This window comes from Heteronotia binoei, chromosome 14 (assembly GCF_032191835.1).
Source record: "Heteronotia binoei isolate CCM8104 ecotype False Entrance Well chromosome 14, APGP_CSIRO_Hbin_v1, whole genome shotgun sequence".
Taxonomy (NCBI): Eukaryota; Metazoa; Chordata; class Lepidosauria; order Squamata; family Gekkonidae; genus Heteronotia; species Heteronotia binoei.
The window spans coordinates 35876322-35897175 of NC_083236.1; the positions used below are offsets into that span (position 1 = coordinate 35876322).

The following is a 20854-nucleotide window of genomic DNA, read 5'->3' on the forward strand; positions in this document are numbered from 1 at the left end:
ACCATATACACAGTTTGTAGAGAACAAAGCCCACTCTGACAAGCCTAACCATGTTGTTTGAAAGAAACAACCCGTATTATCCATTTCACACACACACATGCATACACACATAGAGAAGAACAAACACACAACTTAAAGCCTTGCACTCTGAATTTGTAGGCCATCTGTACAAGGCTATTTGGGGGAAGTCCTCAGCATCCAATTAGATACAACACAGGCCACAAGTTAGAGGAAGATTATACAAAAACAGATGGTTGAAAGAGCATTTTAAGCAGAAAAGTGTCTGAGGGAGGAGGTACCGAACCTTTCTTTCGCTTTATGCTTCCCTCCCAAACCACCTCACTCAAGGTGCTTCTCTCCTTGTCATTCGTATCTGGTTTTAGAACTGGGCAAAACTGGTACTTGTGGGGAAGGTGCTTTAGTGGGGCAGGCACCGGTGGAGACAGGGCTTAGCACCTCTCTCACATCCCACCCCTTCCACATAAAAGTGCCCACCCACCTCCTGCTTTATATCTGCTTGGTGATAACTCATGTTCTAAAGCCTGGGGTCACCCAGTGTCACACCCAGCTGGACATTCAGCTCTACTTATGCAGTCAACATCGCTTGATTTCACCTACTGGTAAGGCTTATTCACAAATGCAGTATTACAAATTATATTTTAAAGTCAGTTATTTCAAGGCTGGGAAGGAAGGAAGGAAGGAAGGAAGGAAGGAAGGAAGGAAGGAAGGAAGGAAGGAAGGAAGGAAGGAAGGAAGGAAGGAAGGAAGGAAGGAAAGAAACAAACAACCCCTGCCTGCATATATTTATAAGAGTAAAAGAATGTATTATTCTAAGTGGAAAAACAATTGGCACAAAACCTGAAAATTGTAGAGATTAAAAGAATGGTTAACCATAGTGGGAAAAGATTGCCTAAAACGCTTACCCTAATCTACCACAGAAATATAAAAGTTTATATTTTTGAAAATATATACTGTATTAAAGTCTGAAAGCTTATTCGTTGAAACTGAAGGGTACCCAGCTAATAAAGCCACAGTTTATGTACAGCAAAAATATACATGCATGACAAACACACAAATGAACTGCTTTACCTTTCGATATCTACAAATGCAAAACTGCCCACCCTTAAAGATTTGTACAAAACAATTTACATGAAATAATACAACATACTCAACAACAAATTTGCATTTATTTTCTTAAATACTGTGAATATTCATAAATGTACCCAGGATCTTATATACAGTACACCTATATAGCAGAATACCCAGTGCTGAGAGACAAAACTAAATAAGGAAGCTTTTTTTAAAAAAAAAAAGGCTGTCCTTAAAAAAAAAAGATATTAAACTGAAATCAGATTAACCACTTATGAAATTTATTTTTAAAAGCTGAAAAGCTTTAGTTATTATGAGGAAATTGTATTCTGTGTTGTTCAGGCATTTATTTGCTCCCCCCAGAAAAGGTGGTAATATTTTGAAAACAGGATGTTGAAAAATCAATTGTATTATGAGGATTCTTTGTTCTAAAATCATATGTTCAGACCCCCCAAAATCATATGTGGTAAAGCAAGACTTAGCACCAACTCTCTGCCAGTTCTGCTGACATATTGGAAGCATCAATTGGAGTTGTACCGTTTAAGAGGAAAGGGGCAAATGGGTTTTGCCATATAATACACTTTGACCCCTCTCCCCCATTTGCTTAATGTCACAAGGCTGGATTCTGTGCACCACTAACAAAATGTGTGGTGGATCTTTCCCACCCTTCCCTTTTCCTGAGGGCCCAAAAGGCAATGCTTGGTGTCCGAGTCCCCCACAAAGACTGCTGGGAAAGGCAGAAAAGATCCATCTTTCTGTGAGGCTGGGTCCAGTTGTTTCTGTTGGAGAGGGTAGTTTCTCCAGCAGAAGAAGACTTCATCTAGCTGAAGAAGTCTTTCACCAATGGAAGGTGCCACACCTAGTAGAAAAGAATCATGTTTCTCAAATATTTGTGCAAGAGTAGAACTTCAGCTGCAGGTGTCATGAGTCAGCAGGAATGAGATACAGCAAGTAATCAATGAGTTGGTGGAGGCCATCCTTAATATTAAACAGAGAATGCGTTGGATCATACCAGGTTTTCTGTTCACTGGGATTCTATGTGACTCACATAATGTGAGCCTTTGTTGCGATCAAAAGTGGCCCCTCTTTTCTCTTTTCGCCCATGGAAAAGCTGGTAGGTTCCAACCCAGTAAGAAAAGCATTAGGTAATTCCTCTTGACTGAATAGGTTGCTCTAGGCATATATGGTAAGATAATTTCACAAACTATCTTTAATATTGCATTCAATAACATTCAGGTAAACTTTAAGCCCTGATTTGCCATGGATTTTCAAGATGATTTTCTCCAGAGAAGTATTCTAATTAGGTGGTGGAGTTCTGTCAAATACAAACATGAAGCTTAAACAGCCTTATCTGGAAGCTCAGAAATGCAAAACAGAAACTGAACATAATTGAAAAGCATTTTCCCTTTAGAAATGAATGAATAACAAAAAGCACAACAAAAAAGGCTTTTAAAAATTATGGGAACTATTCATATTCTCCATGACATTTATGAACTGTTGACTCACCCTTTCTAGTATTCTTTTGCAAGGAGCATTCTGCTTTGCATTTTGAAAAGAACTAAGAGCTTATTGTAGAAGTGGGGAGACAGCCAGCCAATACACAAACCACTGGAATAACTAGATGTGCAAATCTTCTGCTTCAATGCCACCTCCATTCTTTAATTCCACCCAGTAAGGTGTCAGACCAATGAGTGAGGAAAATCTTACCAGGGTACCAGGATACCCTGGAATTATTAGGAAGGGAATTGAAAACAAATCAGCCAGTATCATAATGCCCCTGTATAAATCGATGGTGCGGTCTCATTTGGAGTACTGTGTGCAATTCTGGTCACCGCACCTCAAAAAGGATATTATAGCATTGGAAAAAGTTCAGAAAAGGGCAACTAGAATGATTAAAGAAAGGTTAAAACGCTTGGGGCTCTTTAGCTTGGAGAAACGTCGACTGCAGGGTGACATGATAGAGGTTTACAAGATTATGCATGGGATGCAGAAAGTAGAGAAAGAAGTACTTTTCTCCCTTTCTCACAATACAAGAACTCATGGGCATTTGATGAAATTGCTGAGCAGTCAGGTTAAAACGGATAAAAGGAAGTACTTCTTCACCCAAAGGGTGATTAACATGTGGAATTCACTGCTACAGGAGGTGGTGGCGGCTACAAGCACAGCCAGCTTCAAGAGGGGATTGGATAGAAATATGGAGCAGAGGTTCATCAGTGGCTATTAGTCACAGTGTGTGTGTGTGTATTTTGGCCACTGTGTGACACAGAGTGTTGGATTGGATGAGCCATTGGCCTGATCCAACATGGCTTCTCTTATGTTCTTATGATACTATTCTAAGAACCAATGATTGTACTTTGTTCTGGTGGGAAAGTATGTCTGAGTGGTAAGGCCAGACACAGAACAATGGATGGAGGATGCGGAATGAAACTCTTTCCTGATCTAATCAATAACTTAGGCTTTTTGTGCTGGTCTCTTTCAAAACTTTCTGAACACTATTTGTCCCACATTTGAAAAACAGAACTGACCAGAGGCCCATGAGGGTGTTCTAGGTTTCACAGCACAAAAAGATGCTTTAGCCTTTTTGTCAGTCCCACGGTTTGGGCACTGTACACCTTGTTATTAATGTCCAGCTAATAAGAAAAAGAGTAAACATATTAGTCTTTGAAAAAAATTACAAAAAAAAAAAATCCCTACACTGTGTATTATGTCAAGAATAAAGAGGGTCTTGTGTAACACTCACAACTTCACCTTTTTTCCATGGGTTTCCCTTAAGGAATCCACAAAATGATAGTCCTGTTCTGGACCTTTTGGTGCCTTTTGTGCCACCTACTAAAAGACAGACATGGCTGTTGCACTTAATGCCCCACAATGTTATGTATGTTCCCTGCTCCACCCTCATTGTTTCTTGTCTGCCCAATTTGCTCTGTTAAGGTAAACTGAAGAGTTTGCACTTTTGTACAAAACATTTATCCAGTCTATGGAAGTATGAAAATAACAACAACAACAGATGACGCAGTCAACTATACATAGATGCAGAGGTACAAATAAGTTAATTAAATAAATTCACCCAGAGGACAAGAATCCCAAGGAAGTTGTTTGGGGATTTTTTTTTCTGTTTCTTTTTGCAAAATTAATCTCTTTATACATCATAACATATAAATTATAGGAAAAAAACCCCTGACCCCATTGTTAACATTTTGAAAACTGACCAAAAATAAAATAAAAGTATTAATATAGTTCTAAAGCAGGCTCAAAAAAGTGTAACTTTGACCCAAATTCTAAACTAAGCCTCTTGGATCACATTGTTTACAAAGAATAAGTTAAAAATAAAACAAACAACTTGTGGTGTCACTTGAATGGTGACACTAGTGCTTTTCAGCTGGCGGAATGTATGGTTCCCTCTATCTGCGCATGCATACAATTCAAGTCCTCTGTCAAGTGTGTGCGCAGAAAACCCGGTCCTCTTTCCCTTTGTCAAACGAGAATCGAACCTGCTAGGAACAGCCGCTGAAACTTCTCTATATAACTCACACGGAAACTGACACAGCCAAAGGTATGTTAGATACATTATCACACAAATTCCTTGGAAGGATTTACTGGATTTGGACCTGATGTTTGATTTCGATTTCCAAACCTAGTGACACTTGAAATCCCTCTTCTCTTGGAACCCTTTATCTTTTGAGGTGCATGACGGGACGTTCAGACTTCATAAATTTTGTCTTGCAAATAACTGAATAATGAATCCAGTCCTTTGGAAGAACTCCAGAGCTGTTTTAACATCTGGCACTCTTTCTCATTGACATCTTCAAGTCCGGATTTCAGGAAGCTCCGAACCAGGCATTTAGATTCTTCTAATACCTGTGAAAGGAATTATAATCCCCAATTTCATAGTTAGAATATATTAAAGCTATCAAGATACTATTGGAAAGTGCATTCATGTTGTATCTGATTTACGGCAACCTTCTAGGATTTTCAAGGCAAGAGATGAACAAAGGTGGTTTGCCATTGCCTTGGACTCCCTTGGTGGTTTCCCATCCAAGTACTAACCAGGGCTGACCCTGCTAAATTTACAAGATCTAACAAGATTGGGCTAGCCTGAGACATCCAGGTCAGGGCAAGGTATAATTACTGTGGGAAGCAAACTATTCCAAGAAAGAGCAGATTAATTCACTGAAGCAAAGGATGGTTGAACTGGACTAGCCTTGCTCATCTCTTTTGCAAATCCTGCTCTAAGTGAGCGGAAGACTGCTTACCGAGCCCTAATCTGAGTGGTACCACACAGGAGGAATGTGTTACCGTTTTGGCAGAACACCCGATTTTGAGTCGTGATTTAAGCTTTTGAGATATATCACATTGGCAAAGACTCAAACTAAACATACAGTGGAATCTCTGAGATTAGGATTTCTCACATTTTTAAGGGGGGGGGAGGAGAAATAAGCAGCCCCTGAGCTGCATCTGGAAGTTTACTGTCTCTGAACATGGAGAGTCCCTTCAGTTGGCATGGCCCATAGCCATTAGTGGACCTTCCTCCATGAATCTGTCTAATATCTTTTTAAAGCCATTCATGCTTGTGGCCATCACTATGTCTGCTGGCAGTGAATCCTACAATTTAATAACCCATTGAGAGGAAAGGAGTATTTTCATTCATAGTCCAGCATTTTATACTAGGATTCTAGTTTTGCCTGTCCTGAATCTATTACCCATAAATTTCACTGTGTGCCCTGACCTAGTGTTATGGAAGAAAATGCACTCTTGATCCATTTTTTGTACCCCCTATATAATTTTTAAACCTCTCTCAGGCGATGTTTTGCTCTTTCCTTCCATGATTTAAAGTCCCTGCCCCATCACATCTGAACAATTTAAATCTGTGAGTCAGTCTGGAGTGGTGTTTAGAGGGACAGACTAGGATTTGGGAGACCCAGGTCTGAATCTAAGTGAGCAGAAGACTGCTTACCGAGCCTTGGTAAAAGGACAGGTCCTCTTGTGGATCAAAAACTGGCTGAGTAATAGGAAGCAGAGAGTGAATATAAACGGGCAGTCTTCGCAGTGGAGGACAGTAAGCAGTGGGGTGCTGCAGGGCTCGGTACTGGGTCCCATGCTCTTTAACTTGTTCATAAATGATTTAGAGTTGGGAGTGAGCAGTGAAGTGGCCAAGTTTGCGGATGACACTAAATTGTTCAGGGTGGTGAGAATCAGAGAGGATTGTGAGGAACTCCGAAGGGATCTGTTGAGGCTGGGTGAGTGGGCGTCAACATGGCAGATGTGGTTCAATGTGGCCAAGTGCAAAGTAATGCACATTGGGGCCAAGAATCCCAGCTACAAATACAAGTTGATGGGGTGTGAACTGACAGAGACTGACCAAGAGAGAAATCTTGGGGTCGTGGTAGATAACTCACTGAAAATGTCAAGACAGTGTGCGTTTGCAATAAAAAAGGCCAACGCCATGCTGGGAATTATTAGGAAGGGAACTGAAAACAAATCAGCCAGTATCATAAGCTCCTGTATAAATCGATGGTGCGGTCTCATTTGGAGTACTGTGTGCAGTTCTGGTCGCCGCACCTCAAAAAGGATATTATAGCATTGGAGAAAATCCAGAAAAGGGCAACTAGAATGATTAAAGGACTGGAACACTTTCCCTATGAAGAAAGGTTGAAACGCTTGGGACTCTTTAGCTTGGAGAAACGTCGACTGCGGGGTGACATGATAGAGGTTTACAAGATAATGCATGGGATGGAGAAAGTAGAGAAAGAAGTACTTTTCTCCCTTTCTCACAATACAAGAACTCGTGGGCATTCGATGAAATTGCTGAGCAGACAGGTTAAAACAGATAAAAGGAAGTACTTCTTCACCCAAAGGGTGGTTAACATGTGGAATTCATTGCCACAGGAGGTGCTGGCGGCCACAAGCATAGCCACCTTCAAGAGGGGTTTAGATAAAAATATGGAGCAGAGGTCCATCAGTGGCTATTAGCCACAGTGTGTGTGTGTGTGTGTGTGTATATATATATATATATAAATTTTGGCCACTGTGTGACACAGAGTGTTGGACTGGATGGGCCATTGGCCTGATCTAACATGGCTTCTCTTATGTTCTTATGTTCTAATCTGAGTGGTACCACACAGGAGGAAGGATATTTATTATGTTTGTTTTATTTTGGTTCGGAATTTTTAAAATTTATATCTCTCTTTTCTCCCTGATTGGGACCCAAAGTGGCTTTTGTTATTGTTTTCCCCTCCTTCGCTGTAACCCCACTACAACCTTCTGAGGTAGGTTAGGCTGAGATTGTTCCTGGCCCTGGGTCACCCAGCAAGCTTCCCTGAGAGAGCAGAGACTCAGCTAGCCCCGGAAGCTAGCAGTGGCATATTTTTTTTTCAGTATTGGGGGGGGGCGTGTTTCTTTCACTCTTTTTTTTGTATTTAAAAAATATTTTTATGTTATGTTCATGTGTGTGCACCTGGAAGTCATGGTAACCTCCATAGAGCCAGTTTGGTGTAGTGGTTAAGTGCACAGACTCTTACCTGGGAGGATCAGGTTTGATTCCCCTCTTCTCCACATGCACTTGCTGATGCAACCTTGAGTCAGTCAAGAGTTCTTGCAGAGCTCCTCCTCTCAAAAGCAGTTTCTGTCAGAGTTCTCTCAGCTCCACCTACCTCACAGGATGTTTGTTGTGAGGAGGGGAAGGAAAACCACTGAGACTTTTTCAGGTAGTGAAGGGCAGGGTATAAATCCAGTCTTCTCCTCCTCCTCTGGTAACTGTCCCCTACTGAGGGTCTGGGGGATATTCAGAGAGGTGGTTGCCCACTGACTGCTGGTATTCCAGGGAGGTCTCCCATCCAAGTAAGAAGAAGAAGACGACATTGGATTTATATTCCGCCCTTCATTCAGAGTCTCAGAGCGGCTCACAATCTCCTTTATCTCTCTCCCCCACAACAGACATCCTGTGAGGTGGGTGGGGCTGAGAGGACTCTCACAGCAGCTGCCCTTTCAAGGACAACCTCTGTCAGAGCTATGGCTGACCCAAGGCCATGCTAGCAGGTGCAATTGGAGGAGTGGGGAATCAAACTCGGTTCTCCCAGATAAGAGTCCGCACACTTAACCACTACACCAAACTGGCTCTCAAGTACTTGCCAGAGTCAGCCCTGCTTAGCATCTGAGGCTTGCCTGGGCAGGGATGTTTCTTTATAATGTATTCCCCCACCACCGCAATTCCTTGCAGGCGCTCAACTCAAATAGCCTCATTTCTAGGGATTGTCTTTCAAATAATGATAAAGAGACTTGGTATACATTATATGTTGTGTTAACTGTATGCACACGTCTATTTTATTTTTCAAAAGGGCCTAGAAACAAAAAAAATAAAAATAAAAATTTTAGTATCACTTCTCAATGCCTCCTAAGCTGCAAGTTTCCTTGTTTTCAGATCCATAGACACACAACAGTATCTTACAAATGGAGAAGATAAAACGAGGTCTTGGGAGATAATGAAAGGCAAAGAAGAGTGCAGGATCAGACCTGGAGTGTTGTCAGATCAATGTGGTGAATAGTTGCACGATCCTAGAAGGTTACACAATGCCTTTTCAGTGTGCGTTTCTTTTGTGTGTCTTGTTCCAGGTGTCTCCAAAGAGATGTAATCTACAGTTCACTTAATTAAATTTTTTGTGTGCCTCACAGTCTCTGCAATTTTAAATGAAATTGGGAGCTGTTACTTCGGTGCCCAAGTTACTATCTTTAATATAGAAGGTGAAAACAAAACTTCAGGTTTTTTTGGGAGAGAGGGGCTTCTGGGAAACAAAAGAGCATTTGAGGCATACAGTTACTTGTGAAGCAATTTTGTAACATGACCCTAACCCATCCCCAGAATGCCCCCCAAATCCCCCTGCTGAATTGTTAAGGGGCCCTGGCAGCACTAGTATGGCCAGAGGTTTCTCCTGCAAATGAGAGAAATGTAGGAAGATGGCTGTCAGCTGTCTTAGATCCAAGCTATATTTTTGACATGAGGCTGAGCTCAGGGAAAAGCTGGTTTTGTGAGTTTGCACAGCACTGCTAGCTTCTGCCCGTGTATTACACATACTCATTGCTCATTCCTCTAGCAGTTTTACAACTCTAAAAATATGGAAGAGAAATGTTAAGAACCGAGCAAATAATGAACAATGAAAGAACGTGTAACTGAAGATGCTTAAAAAGGGGGGAGAGGCTGGCAAGCCAGCCTGAAACATGTAGGGCAGGGGTCTGCAATGTGGTGTCAGTGGGTGCCATGGCACCCATCAACACCTTTCCTGGTGCCTGCCAAGTGTTTTTAGAAAGTGGGCAGGGATAGGTTGGGTGTTTGCTCAACAAGGCTTCTGATTGGCCACTAGAAATCAGGTTGTGCAGATTTTTAAAAAAATTTCCTTTGGCCGCAACTGCCACCACAGCACAAGGATCTTCACTGAATGACTGAGAGTAAGCTGTACAGTCATTGTACAGCTTGCTCTACCTACTGTGGCAGCCATTTTGTGGCAGCATTTACCACACTGTATCAGAATTCCAAATATGCCCATAGGCTGGAAAAGCTTGGGGACACCCTGATGTGGGGGAGGGAGACAAAACTGACAGCTGACAGAGAGACAGACATAAACTAACATAATTAAGGAATTTTTATAAATAGGGTTCCCTCCAAATAACTTGCTGTTCAGTAGAAGAGGACATGCTTTGTATGTTTCTCTGATCTCAGGCAGCATGTCTGAAAAGGATCCCTGCCTGAGATCCTATAGATTCACTACCAGTTGGAGTAGATAGTCTGGAGTGAGAAGGGCCAATAACCTGACTCAGCATAACTCAGCATAAGGTAGCTTCAGTGTTCATATACTTGCCATAAATCCCTAGAAGCAACAACTACTCACACTTAGCACTGATAGAGCTTGTTTAAAGTGCTGAGCTGATGACAGATGATTTTAGGGAGTATTTTTGAGTCCAGAAGATGACTTTTCATCTCTACAGTTTATGCTGTTCTCCTCTGTTTTATCTTTACAACAATGATGTGTGAGGTAGATTATGCTGAGAAGGAATGATTTGGCCCAAGATCAACCAGAAAAATTCTGTGTCAGAGTGGGGATTTGAACCTAGGTCTTTCAGATCCTAGTCCAACGGGGTTGCCGGGTTCAATCTTCTCCCCGGTGGGGAGATTTGGGGGGCATTCCAGGAGGGGCCGTGGTCACCCCGATGTGATGATGTCACACAGAGTGATGCCGTCATGTCCCAACACAACTTGCACTCAACCATTTAAAGGGGAACTCCCCTTTAAATGGCTGGTGGGGGGGAAGTGGGTTGCCGGCTAAGTCACCTCTTGCAAGGTGGGAGCAGGCAGCTCCCCCCCTCCCCCCTGGAAAGAACGGGTGCCACATGCTCCCATCCTGCAAGAGGTAAAAATCACCTCTTGCAAGACAAGAGCTGGCGGCACTCTTTTCAGGTGGAGCCTCAGACAACTGTTGGGGGTTGTACTTCCCCCCACTGGCCAGCTGGGGAACCCCCACTATCACCTGGATACTGGCATCCCTAAGTCCATTGCTCTGATCACTACATTGCACTGGCTTACATATTTTCATCATTCAGATGTGATGGCATTATTAGTCCCAGGAATGGAAGCCATGCATGCAGCGGGGACATTAAGCCCCATTGAATAATTTAAATGGAATCAGTACTAGGCTGCCACCCCAGGCAAGCTGCCCCCCCCCCTTGACTTCCTGCCCACTGTGTGCCCTTCCCCCCTGAGTGTGGAGGCAGCAGGCCTCAGTTGATGTGCTGCACCTGCCTCTGCGATGCCTCTGCTACCAGCTGCCTGGTGTCCTCACCATTTGTCAGGCCAGGGAGGAAGGGAAGCAAAGGAAGGGGCTAGCCTGGGCCTCCATGACAGCAGAAGGTGAAGCTTGAGCCTGGAGGCCAGGAAAAGAAGGAAAGAGGCGGCGAGGTGGCAGGGAGGAGTCAAGAGCTTCCTTCCTGCCTCGTCACCTCTTGCTTTACTGCCAGCTGCTTTTATTTGCTGGCAGCTTGGCCTCCCTCACTGGCTGCTTGGGCCGCCTGCAGGGAGAAGGTGCAGGCAGGAGGGGGCGCCTGGCACCCCTGTAGGCCAGGTGGTGCCCCTAGGCAGCCACCTACCTGGCCTACTCAGATGCACCAGGCCTGAAATTGATCTTTTCCTTACCATCCCCCTTTTCCTTCCTAGTAAGCTTCTAGGGCTGGTTGTAAAAGGAGATTGACATTTTTCGATTTAATTATCAGAAATCTGCCATATATTTAGTTATTATAGTTTAGATGACCCCAAAGGGGTTGCAAGTAGGGTTGCCAGGAATGGCCTGAAGTAGGTGGAAGTGGTGGAAGGCAGGGACTTACAGTCTGGTTGGCAATTAGTGTTCTCAGTGCCAATGATGTCACTTCCAGTGTGACCTGGAATTGACATTGTTTTGCTGGAGTGTGGGTGCACCTCTCTAGCATTCCTCTAAAACTCTATGGTTTAGATGATGTATTTTCTGAGTTGTGCTGGAAGTGGCATCTTCATGCAAGGGACACCAATCATCCCGCTCCTTCAATTTTGTCTGGGAATTTTCTTCTGTCACCCAGCTGAGTGGTGGTGAACAACAAGAGCAGAAGGAAAGAGGATTCTTGCTACCAGCAGGAAGTTGGCTACCCTAGCCACAATGCCTTTTACCTGCTATGCCTGTTTGGCTAGGCATAAGATTATACATAAGCAGGGCTTTCTTGGTGGTTGCCCCTTCTTAAGGAAACCCCTTCTCTACAGAGCTTATTTTGTAGTATCTTTTGGAAGCCAGTGAAGACTCTTTGGGAAGGCTTTTAAATGGGTTTCATTTGTCACTGGTTTCTGTTTATGTGTTCTCCTATGGCCAGCTTATGCACACTATTTATTTGTGTGGTAATACTTATATAGCAAACGACTGCTCAGAATAAAATACATATGACACCAAAGAAAAGGGGACAGGAAAAAAATAGGATAGCAAATATTAACTCTTAAGAAATTTATCAAATACTTCTGTAATGACCAAAGCTAACGTCTACTATGGAAGACCATTCTGGGAAGGGAAAATCAACAGGCAGTTGGACCTCAGCAGCGTGTCTTGTGTCAGTTTTATTTTTATGTCTTTTCTGTGTCCCAATGTTATTTTCTTCTTGTGGGATGGTTTTAGATAGGTCTATTTTATGATTTGATGTCTATTTCAAATATGCTTACAGCCATTTGCTGCTTGGAGGATTCTTACTGATGGAAAAGTAAACTAAAATACTACGGTACATAAATACTGTGTTACAGCATTTTCATCCTGCCCTCCCTCCCTCCAGAGACATCAGGGCACTGTACATGGCGTTCCCCTCCTGTATTTTATCCTCATGACTACCCTGTGAGCAATGGTAGGCTGAGAGAGAGAGAGGGATTGGTCCAAAGTCATCCAGTTTCTTTACTATGGGTGTTTTCGCACTCACCTTCAGCCGGCGCGACCCCCCGCTTCACCGCGCAGGATCTCCGCGGATTTCGCACTAAACGCCTTTTTGGAAACTGCTTTTTGGCGGTTTCCGTTTGCGCCGCAAAAGCGCCGGGACTTTCCGGCTCTTCCGGCTGCTCCGCGGCGTTTAGTGCGAAATCCGCGCAGATCCTGCACGGTGAAGAGGGGCGTCGCGCTGGCTGAAGGTGAGTGCGAAAACGCTCTTTATTAACTTATTTTAAAAAAAATTATATCCCTCTTTTCTCCCTAATGAGGAATTCAGATCGGTTTTCACATTGTTCCCTCCCTCCTCTTAATTCTCACAACAACAATGCTGTGAAAGTAGGTTAGGCTGAGAGACTGTGAGGGTCCCAAGGTCACCTGGTGGGATTCCATGGCTGAGCAGAAGATTCGAACCCAGCAGTCCCAGGCCCTAGTCTGACGCTATAACCGCAACACCACACCAGCACTTATGGCAATCAGGGATACGAACCTGGGTACTGTCAGCCTCAGTCCAGCCATTATGCCAACTCTTTTACAGCATCCACAGTATCTCTCACGCATCATTTTACTGTAATCAGTATAACTACCCTGTAATAGTGATTGGTACTATCAGCAGTTTGAAGATAAGAGACTAAGGCTGAAAGAGAGGTTGGCCGAAAGTCACCAAGTAAGCATCAACCCTGGGACTTCCTGATTTAGACACCCATGTGTTTTCTTACCACTGCACTGCAAGATGCCATTTCTTTCACCCTCAGCATCACTTCTTGGCTGAATGTCGTGGGCCAAAAGACTTGGGAGACGAGTCCTCGGCTGCAGGCTTCTTGTGCTGTGAGTTTTCTCCCACAAAACAGCATTTCATTAGCCTGCAAAGACCAAAACACCCTCTATCAAGATACTGGGAAGAAGGACAGGATGCTTAAGTTGACAGTACGTACTTGGGCTCCCGACTCCAGCATCATCTGGGATCACCCAGTGTACGAATTCTACTGTGGAGGAAAATTAGATGGAGCTGCTTTCTTCTAGCCCTTGTTGGTGTGGCTCAGAAGTGCATGGATTTTTGACAGCCTGAACACCTGTGACAGCATCAGCTCAGACAACAGCAATGTTTTGGGTTCAATTCATGAGATGTTGGGGAAGGAGCTGTGATGGATAGCTCCTAGTTCTGCCCTCCAGGAAATCTCTCCCTACAACGGGAGTAGGCAGCAATCAATGAGAGGTTGTGGAATCTTGGTGGGGGTGGGGAGAATCAAGTCGTGCGGGGGGTGGGGGGAGTCTGCCATTGCCTCAGTTAGGGTCTGGGGAAGCAGTAAAAGAACAGAGTAAAACTACTAGCAGGTTAATTAGGCAGTAAAGCTTCACCCAGTGAAGAAAAGAACATAGGGGCAGGGTTTTTTTTGTAGCAGGAACTTCTTTGCATATTAGGCCACACATCCTGATGTAGCCAATTCTCCTGGAGTTTACAGGGCTCTTAGTGCAGGGCCTGCTGTAAGCTCCAGGAGGATTGGCTATGTCAGGGGGGCATGGTCTAATATGCAAAGGAGTTCCTGCTATAAGAAAAGCCATGCATAGGGGCCAGGGGCCAATGGAGAGACAGGAATAGAGCAGGTATCCATTTTAAGGAAATAATAGGTTAGGGACTTTTGAGGCAAAGTCTATCAGTTCAGTAAAGCTGTGGGTGTCTGACATTTTGACTGTTCGAAAGCAGAGTTCTGCTGTCCTTTACTGTAAATAACTGATAACTTGTTACCTGCCACTAACACACTCAGCATGAGCCCTTCTCAGGAAGAGACAAAAAACTTATTATTTTCATTGTGGGACAGTGGGATCGGTGTGAATCACTCTGGGGGAAGGAGAAGAGTAGAAATTACCTCAGACTGCCCTCCCCAGTCTTCCTTTGTAATAGCAGCACATAATCCAGCACTCTCGCAACCCATGCCTTAACTAAAATCAATTTGGTTACTGCTACTAGAAGGTGTGAAAGGGAGGGTGGGGAGATGAGAAAGCACCTGGCTATCACAGGAGCAAAATCCATACCAAAGTTTAGAAGGCTGGTTCTCGGATGCATCCAGGTTTAAATTTGTAGTAGTCTAGAGTGAGGGGTAGTAGTGGTCTTGTGCAGGGATGGAATTCTAGCAGGAGCTCCTTTGCATATTAGGCCATACACCCCTGATGTAGCCAATCCTCCAAGAGCTTACAAGGCTCTTTTTTGTAAGCTCTTGGAGAATTGGCTACATCAGGCATGTGTGGCCTAATATGCAAAGGAGCTCCTCCTAGATTTCCACCCCTGGTCTTGTGCAAGATATCACTAACTAAAACATTTGGGGTTGGAAAGAAATAGTTCATCACATGTGCATCTCTTGAGTACACTGATGCTCCTTAAGTACACTGGAACGGATGGATAGGGCTAAAATTTTGTGGGTACAAAACTGCAGGAGACCAGTGACTTTGTGCTTGGGACTTGCAATGTGCACTACTTTTCCAAGAGGGCAACCCAATGACCTCATCCAGTCAAGGAAAAGTCACGCAGGAAAGCAGTTTCTGTAGATGGATCTCCATGTTCCATCCATTATTGCAAGGGCTGAGCACGTGCTTTGCATGCATCATGTTTCCAGGTTAAATTGCTTGCATTTCCAGTCTAGAGACAGGACGTCAAGAGAACCGCTGCCAAAGTGGACAACACTGAGTCCTATCATCCCAAGTCGACCTGATTCCAGGGCTTTTTTTTTTTTGCAGGAACTCCTTTGCATATTAGGCCACACACCCTGATGTAGCCACCCTGATGTAGCCCTGTAAGCTCCTGGAGGATTGGCTACATCAGGGGTGTGTGGCCTAATATGCAAAGAAGTTCCTGCTACAAAAAAGGCCCTGCCTGCATCAGAATAAAGCACTTTGAGATGTTCATCAGGGACTTAAATTAAGGACTAGAAATGGGTTAGTTTTTAAATTTATGTTGTGTTATACAGTCCTGATGGGACCCTCAAGATATCTCTCACCCATAAAAGCCCCACCTATTAAAAATTACCATCTAAAATACAGCTTAACTCGGAAGCTATTGTAAAGCCATCACAACATATCTCAAAACTTAACAGGCAGTACTGAGAATGAAAATTCATGTAGCACATGTCTCAAAATAACCAGCAGTGAAAGTCTTAAATTTCTCTTCTCAAACTAGGACGAACTGAATAAGCCAAATTGATCTCCCTAGAGCGGGTAGCAGCACTATGGAAAAGATCTTGTCCTGTTCCTCATGATGACCCTGCTAACTTCAGGAAGATGGGGAACTGAGAGCAGAGTCCCCTGAAGATGCATGTATGTGCATTAGGATGGGAGATACCAAGGGCAGCTGCATGGCAGGGCATGGATGAAGACACACCTGTCCATTTGCCATGTGACACAAACTGGAATGTGTACCTCCAGATTACCAGCTCTGGTTGTTCTTGTGTTGTTGCACTGGGCTACATCTGGGCCAGAAAAAAAAAACTGTACAGGAAGCAGCCTTACCAGAGCTACACCTAGGATCTGAGGAAATGTGTAAGACGAACAGCCAGCTGGAGTGAGGCGAATTGTAGCATATGGTGTCTGGAACCAGGCCTTTTCACTTGCCCAGACAATATCGCACAGCGGTAGTATCGAAGCCCCCAAGCCAAGAGCGGGGCCATTGATCGCAACCACAATCGGCTTCTTAAACTGAATAAAAGCTTTGACAAAATCCCTAAAACAGAGAATAAAAGAGGAAGACGGTTATCAATAGCGCTCTAAAATTTCACTCCTTCTACTGGAAAACAAAGACAGCATTTTAAATTTTCCTGGCCCTCTGACTCGGAGAACTGTCATCTGATTTCAGATGTAGAAACTTTAATGGAGAGTGTAAGGCCTGCCTTGCTGGAACAGACCAAAGGTCCATCTAGTCTGGAACGCATTCAAATCAGATAATCTTGAGTTGTAAAGACCAGTGATCTGAGTGAAGAATATAAGAGAACCAAGCAGGATCAGACTCCCTGCAGCTGTTGCTGTCCCCCAGCACTGGTATTCAGAAAATTATTGTCTCTGAACATGGAGGATCCATTTAGTTATCCTGGCTAATAGCCATTGATGGAATCTTTTCCAAGGGGATTCAGTTTCTTCCAGCTGTTTCCAATTGTGAATTGTCATTCCGTTCCTTGCTACCGGATCACTTTGCTCTACCTAGATCTAAGAGTTATACTTTGACCTGTCTTTTATTCAATGTTAAGCAAGCTTTAATTTCCACATTGTCAGTCTTTTATCCATATTTAGGGCTGTCAGTCTTCAGGTGGGCAAAAGAAGAAACCGCCAAGCATGAATTACGACAATGAATAAAATGCAAAACTTTAATATCGTGAAAATACCAAGTCAATGGCTAACAGTCAGATAATAACTGAATGGAGCAAAGTAGGCTCACAGGCACCAAAAGTAAGCACATGAATATTAATAGAATACCATTTCCCTCCCCAAAAACCCCATTATATCCACGTGCACAGTCCATAGACTTCCAAATCATTCATACAAGGAAACAATGGGGAATCAGCCAAATGAAGATACCCAGGGCTTTTTTTTTGAGTGGGAACACACAGGAACACAGTCCTAGCTGGCTTGGTGTTAGGGCGTGTGGCCTAATATGCAAATGAGTTCCTGCTGGGCTTTTTCTAAAAAACCCCCCTTGAAGATGCCTTTTCCAGGTACTGGAGAATGTTTCAATATTTTTTTCTTCAGTTCATGTGGCTGCTGTGATGGAACCCGATTTCAGTATTTACTAACATCAGAAGTATAGTGCTCGTATAGAATCACAGGTTCTCTTTGATTTGGAAGTCTATGGATTCCACTTATGGACATAATTGTTTTTTTCCTGGGGAAATGTTGTACTTATTCTATTAATATTAATATGCTTACTTTTGAGAGTCAGTTTGGTGTAGTGGTTAATTGTGCAGACTCTTATCTGGGAGAACCAGGTTTGATTCCCCACTCCTCCACTTGCAGCTGCTGGAATGGCCTTGGGTCAGCCATAGCTCTCGTAGGAGTTGTCCTTGAAAGGGCAGCTTCTGGGAGAGCTCTCTCAGTTCCACCCACCTCACAGGGTGTCTGTTGTGGGGGAAGAAGATAAAGGAGATTGTAAGCCGCTCAGAGAGAAGGGCGGGGTATAAATCCACCTTCTTCTTCTTCTTCCCCTTCCTCCTCCTGTGAGCCTTTGCTCTGTTAAGTTATTATTTGGCTGTTAGCCATTGGCTTTGTATTTTCACAATACTAGAGATCTGCATTTTGCTAATTGTTTTTGTGATTCACGCTTGGTGGTTTCTTGTTTTGCATTCCTCATGCTGAGCTCCCTTGTTTGTTGAACAGTCTTCAGGTAGGGGATGGAGAGCTCCTTGGCCTCCAGATGACAGAGATCAATTCCCCTGGAGACAGCGGCTGCTCTGATGGATCATAAGGCATTATATTCCACTGAGGCCCCTCCCCTCCCCAAACCCCGCCTCCCCAAGGCTCCACCCCCAAACTTCTAGGCATGTCCCAACCTGGAGTCAGCACCTTTATCCATATTTCAATGTAATGAACTGTGAGCAAGTTATGAACAAGAATCGCTGATATCTTTTCTTGTCTCTCTTTGCCTGCCATAATCAGCTAATAACCAATGAGTTACCCACCAAGAATTTGCATCAGGAAAACACACAGCACTGTTCTTCTCCTCTACCTTTTCCAAAGCTCACCCTCAGAATGATGTAAAGTTTCAGGCCTTTAGTCTGGGGGAAGGACTAAAATATCATTGCAATGGGAGAGAAGACACCCCAAGAACTTTTTTTGTGCAAGGGCAGGATGCAATTTCTTTTCCAAGTAAATTAACAGAACTAATGAGAGTAGGCACTTTTTATGCGTGGATCTCTGGATCTGCTGCAGGATTAAGCCTGGCATTCCCTTGACATTTTGTGGAGTTGTTCAAGGAGTGGGTGGGACAGCGCATTGATGCTGTGACGGCCACAAGCACTGACAGTTTTAAAAGTGATCAGACATAGATGCATGGAGGGCAACAGTTACTAGCCATGGTGACTAAGTGGAACCTCCACATTCACAGTAAATAAACCTCTGAATCCCAGTGTTAGGAGACAACCTCAGGAGAAGGCCTTGGCCTCTGTGCCCTGATGTTGGTCCTCCATAGTAACTGGTTGGCCACTGTGCGAGACAGGATGCTAACTTAGAAGGGCCACTGGTCTAATCCAGCTGGACTCTTTTTATTCTCTTGTCAGCTAACAGGCTTGTGCATTCTGCCTCTCTGCTTCTTTGCTTCATCAACACTCTAACCCCTCACACTCCTACCTCCCAGCCATTCCTTCCTACTGGATCATAATTCCCTTAGATCCTAGGCTCAATTCCATGAAATTTAGGATGTGAAAAAACCTCTTAGATTGCCTGGTTTTTGAACAGTGCTGTTCACAGAAAGCAGGGCTTAGGACTCCATATTCATAAGAGAATACTTCTCCCCCCGCCCCCACCTCCGGTAATAATACTGTAACACAACTGCGCACCATTTTGCACTGGTTTTTTGGGATCAAGATAGTGGAGCCACTGCTGACAACATTTAATTCTGCATGGATTTCTATTAGAGCAAGGCCACATTTTCAACTCTGTGAGTACATTTACATATAAATGAAGTAATTTAAGACAAAATATCTCAACTCCTCTGTAGTAGGGTTCTGAAATATAGTCATATCCTGATATATATATATATATATATACACACACACACACACACACACACACACACACATATATATAGGCACTATGCTAAAGTTCATTGTAAAGAATGGAATTTATGAACATGCTGAATTCTTGAAAGGAATATCTGGTATCCAAGGAAGAGAGGGAGAAAGGAAAGCCAGCTCTGACTTTTCATAGATACGTGTTAAGTTTTTATGCCTCTATGCACTATTCTCTTCAGTAACTCTCCTTTGGTTGTAGAGAATGGTGAAAATGGAGAAACACTACATTTTTCTTGTTCCAGGGCTGGGCCCCAGTGGACCCAGCTAGTAAGGGCTAGAATTCTCCTTCTTGATTTAGAGAAAGTTTTGCACATGAGTTCAGAGATCCATGTGCATATGAGGATTAGTGGTTTCCTCCAGCCTCATCTTTAGCTGGTGGCACCTAAATTTGCATATGTGTGTGCAGTGTCCCCTCTTTTTTGTTGTTGGACCCAATCCTGTCCTCCAAGAATACACACATATATTGCCTTTAATGCATTAACATCAGCTCTTTTGGAAAAGAGATATATATGTAGGTCTTACTCTCAATGTGTTTGTCCCTGCCAATAGGATGTGGTTGAAACAGCTGACCATGAGTTAGTGTACTGTTCTTTGTACAGACATTCGTTCTCTACAAATCTCCAATCTTACCGAATTTCTCAGGCAGACCTAATGAATTTTATATTTTCCTTCTCAGACAAAACCACTTTTAAGGTGGTCAAATTTTGTGCCTCAGTATGTTCAACAAGGAAGCAGCTGGTTAAATCTCTATTAATTATGTCCGGGGCTTTTTTTTGAGCAGGAATGCATAGGAGCACAGTTCTGGTTGGCTTGGTATCAGGGGGTGTGGCCTAATATGAAAAAGAATTCCCGCTGGGCTTTTTCTACACAAAAAGCCCTCATTATGTCTTCACTATTAAAATCTGTCTTTTATGTGGCTCTGGAATTTTATTGTATGTGGATATGCTGATGACTCTTTGTGTGTGTCAGACCAATTTCACACTAGGACTTATTCCGGGTGGGGAGCCCATTTTCCCTGGGGCTTCTCTCCATTTTCACACAAGCTGCCATGGAGCTGCAAGTTGGCATGCCACTTTCCTGCAGCAAGCAGAAACTGCTTGTAAGAGGATCTTGCTTGCCACGAGAAAGCGGTGCACCAACTTGCAGCTCTGTGGCAGCTTATGTGAAAATGGAGAGAAAGGCCGGGAACAAAAGGGCTCTCCACCTGGAACAAGCCTAGTATGAAATTGGTCTCAGTCTTAGCCAGAGCTTTTTTTGGTAGCAGGAACTCCTTTGCATATTAGACCACCCCCCCCCCCCCGATGTAGCCAATTCTCCTGCAGCTTACAGTAGGCCCTGTACTAAGAGCCCTGTAAGCTCTTGGAGGATTGGCTACATCAGGCGTATGTGATCTAATATGCAAAGGAATTCCTGCTATAAAAAAGCCCTGGTGTTAGCTGATTTAAAGCTGTAACATAGGAAGACTGATATATATGTTTGTTTGTTTTCTAAAAAAACACTTTGCATTTCATAAAGGAGTGACTCCAGCAC

The 20854-nt window shown here is 43.6% G+C and overlaps 1 protein-coding gene across 1 annotated transcript in view; it reads right to left on the reverse strand.

Annotated features, from left to right (window-relative positions):
- Nucleotides 1–3140: 3140 nt before the first annotated feature.
- The window catches only part of CDYL2 (chromodomain Y like 2), a 119242-nt gene continuing 101528 nt past the window's right edge, over nucleotides 3141–20854 (reverse strand). The window contains exons 5-7 of the mRNA XM_060253667.1: nucleotides 16059–16269; nucleotides 13277–13420; nucleotides 3141–4947 (exon numbers count right to left, since the gene is read on the reverse strand). Coding sequence (XP_060109650.1) covers nucleotides 4789–4947; nucleotides 13277–13420; nucleotides 16059–16269 — 514 coding nt within the window. The 3' untranslated portion in view covers nucleotides 3141–4788. The remainder of the gene's footprint in view (nucleotides 4948–13276; nucleotides 13421–16058; nucleotides 16270–20854) is intronic.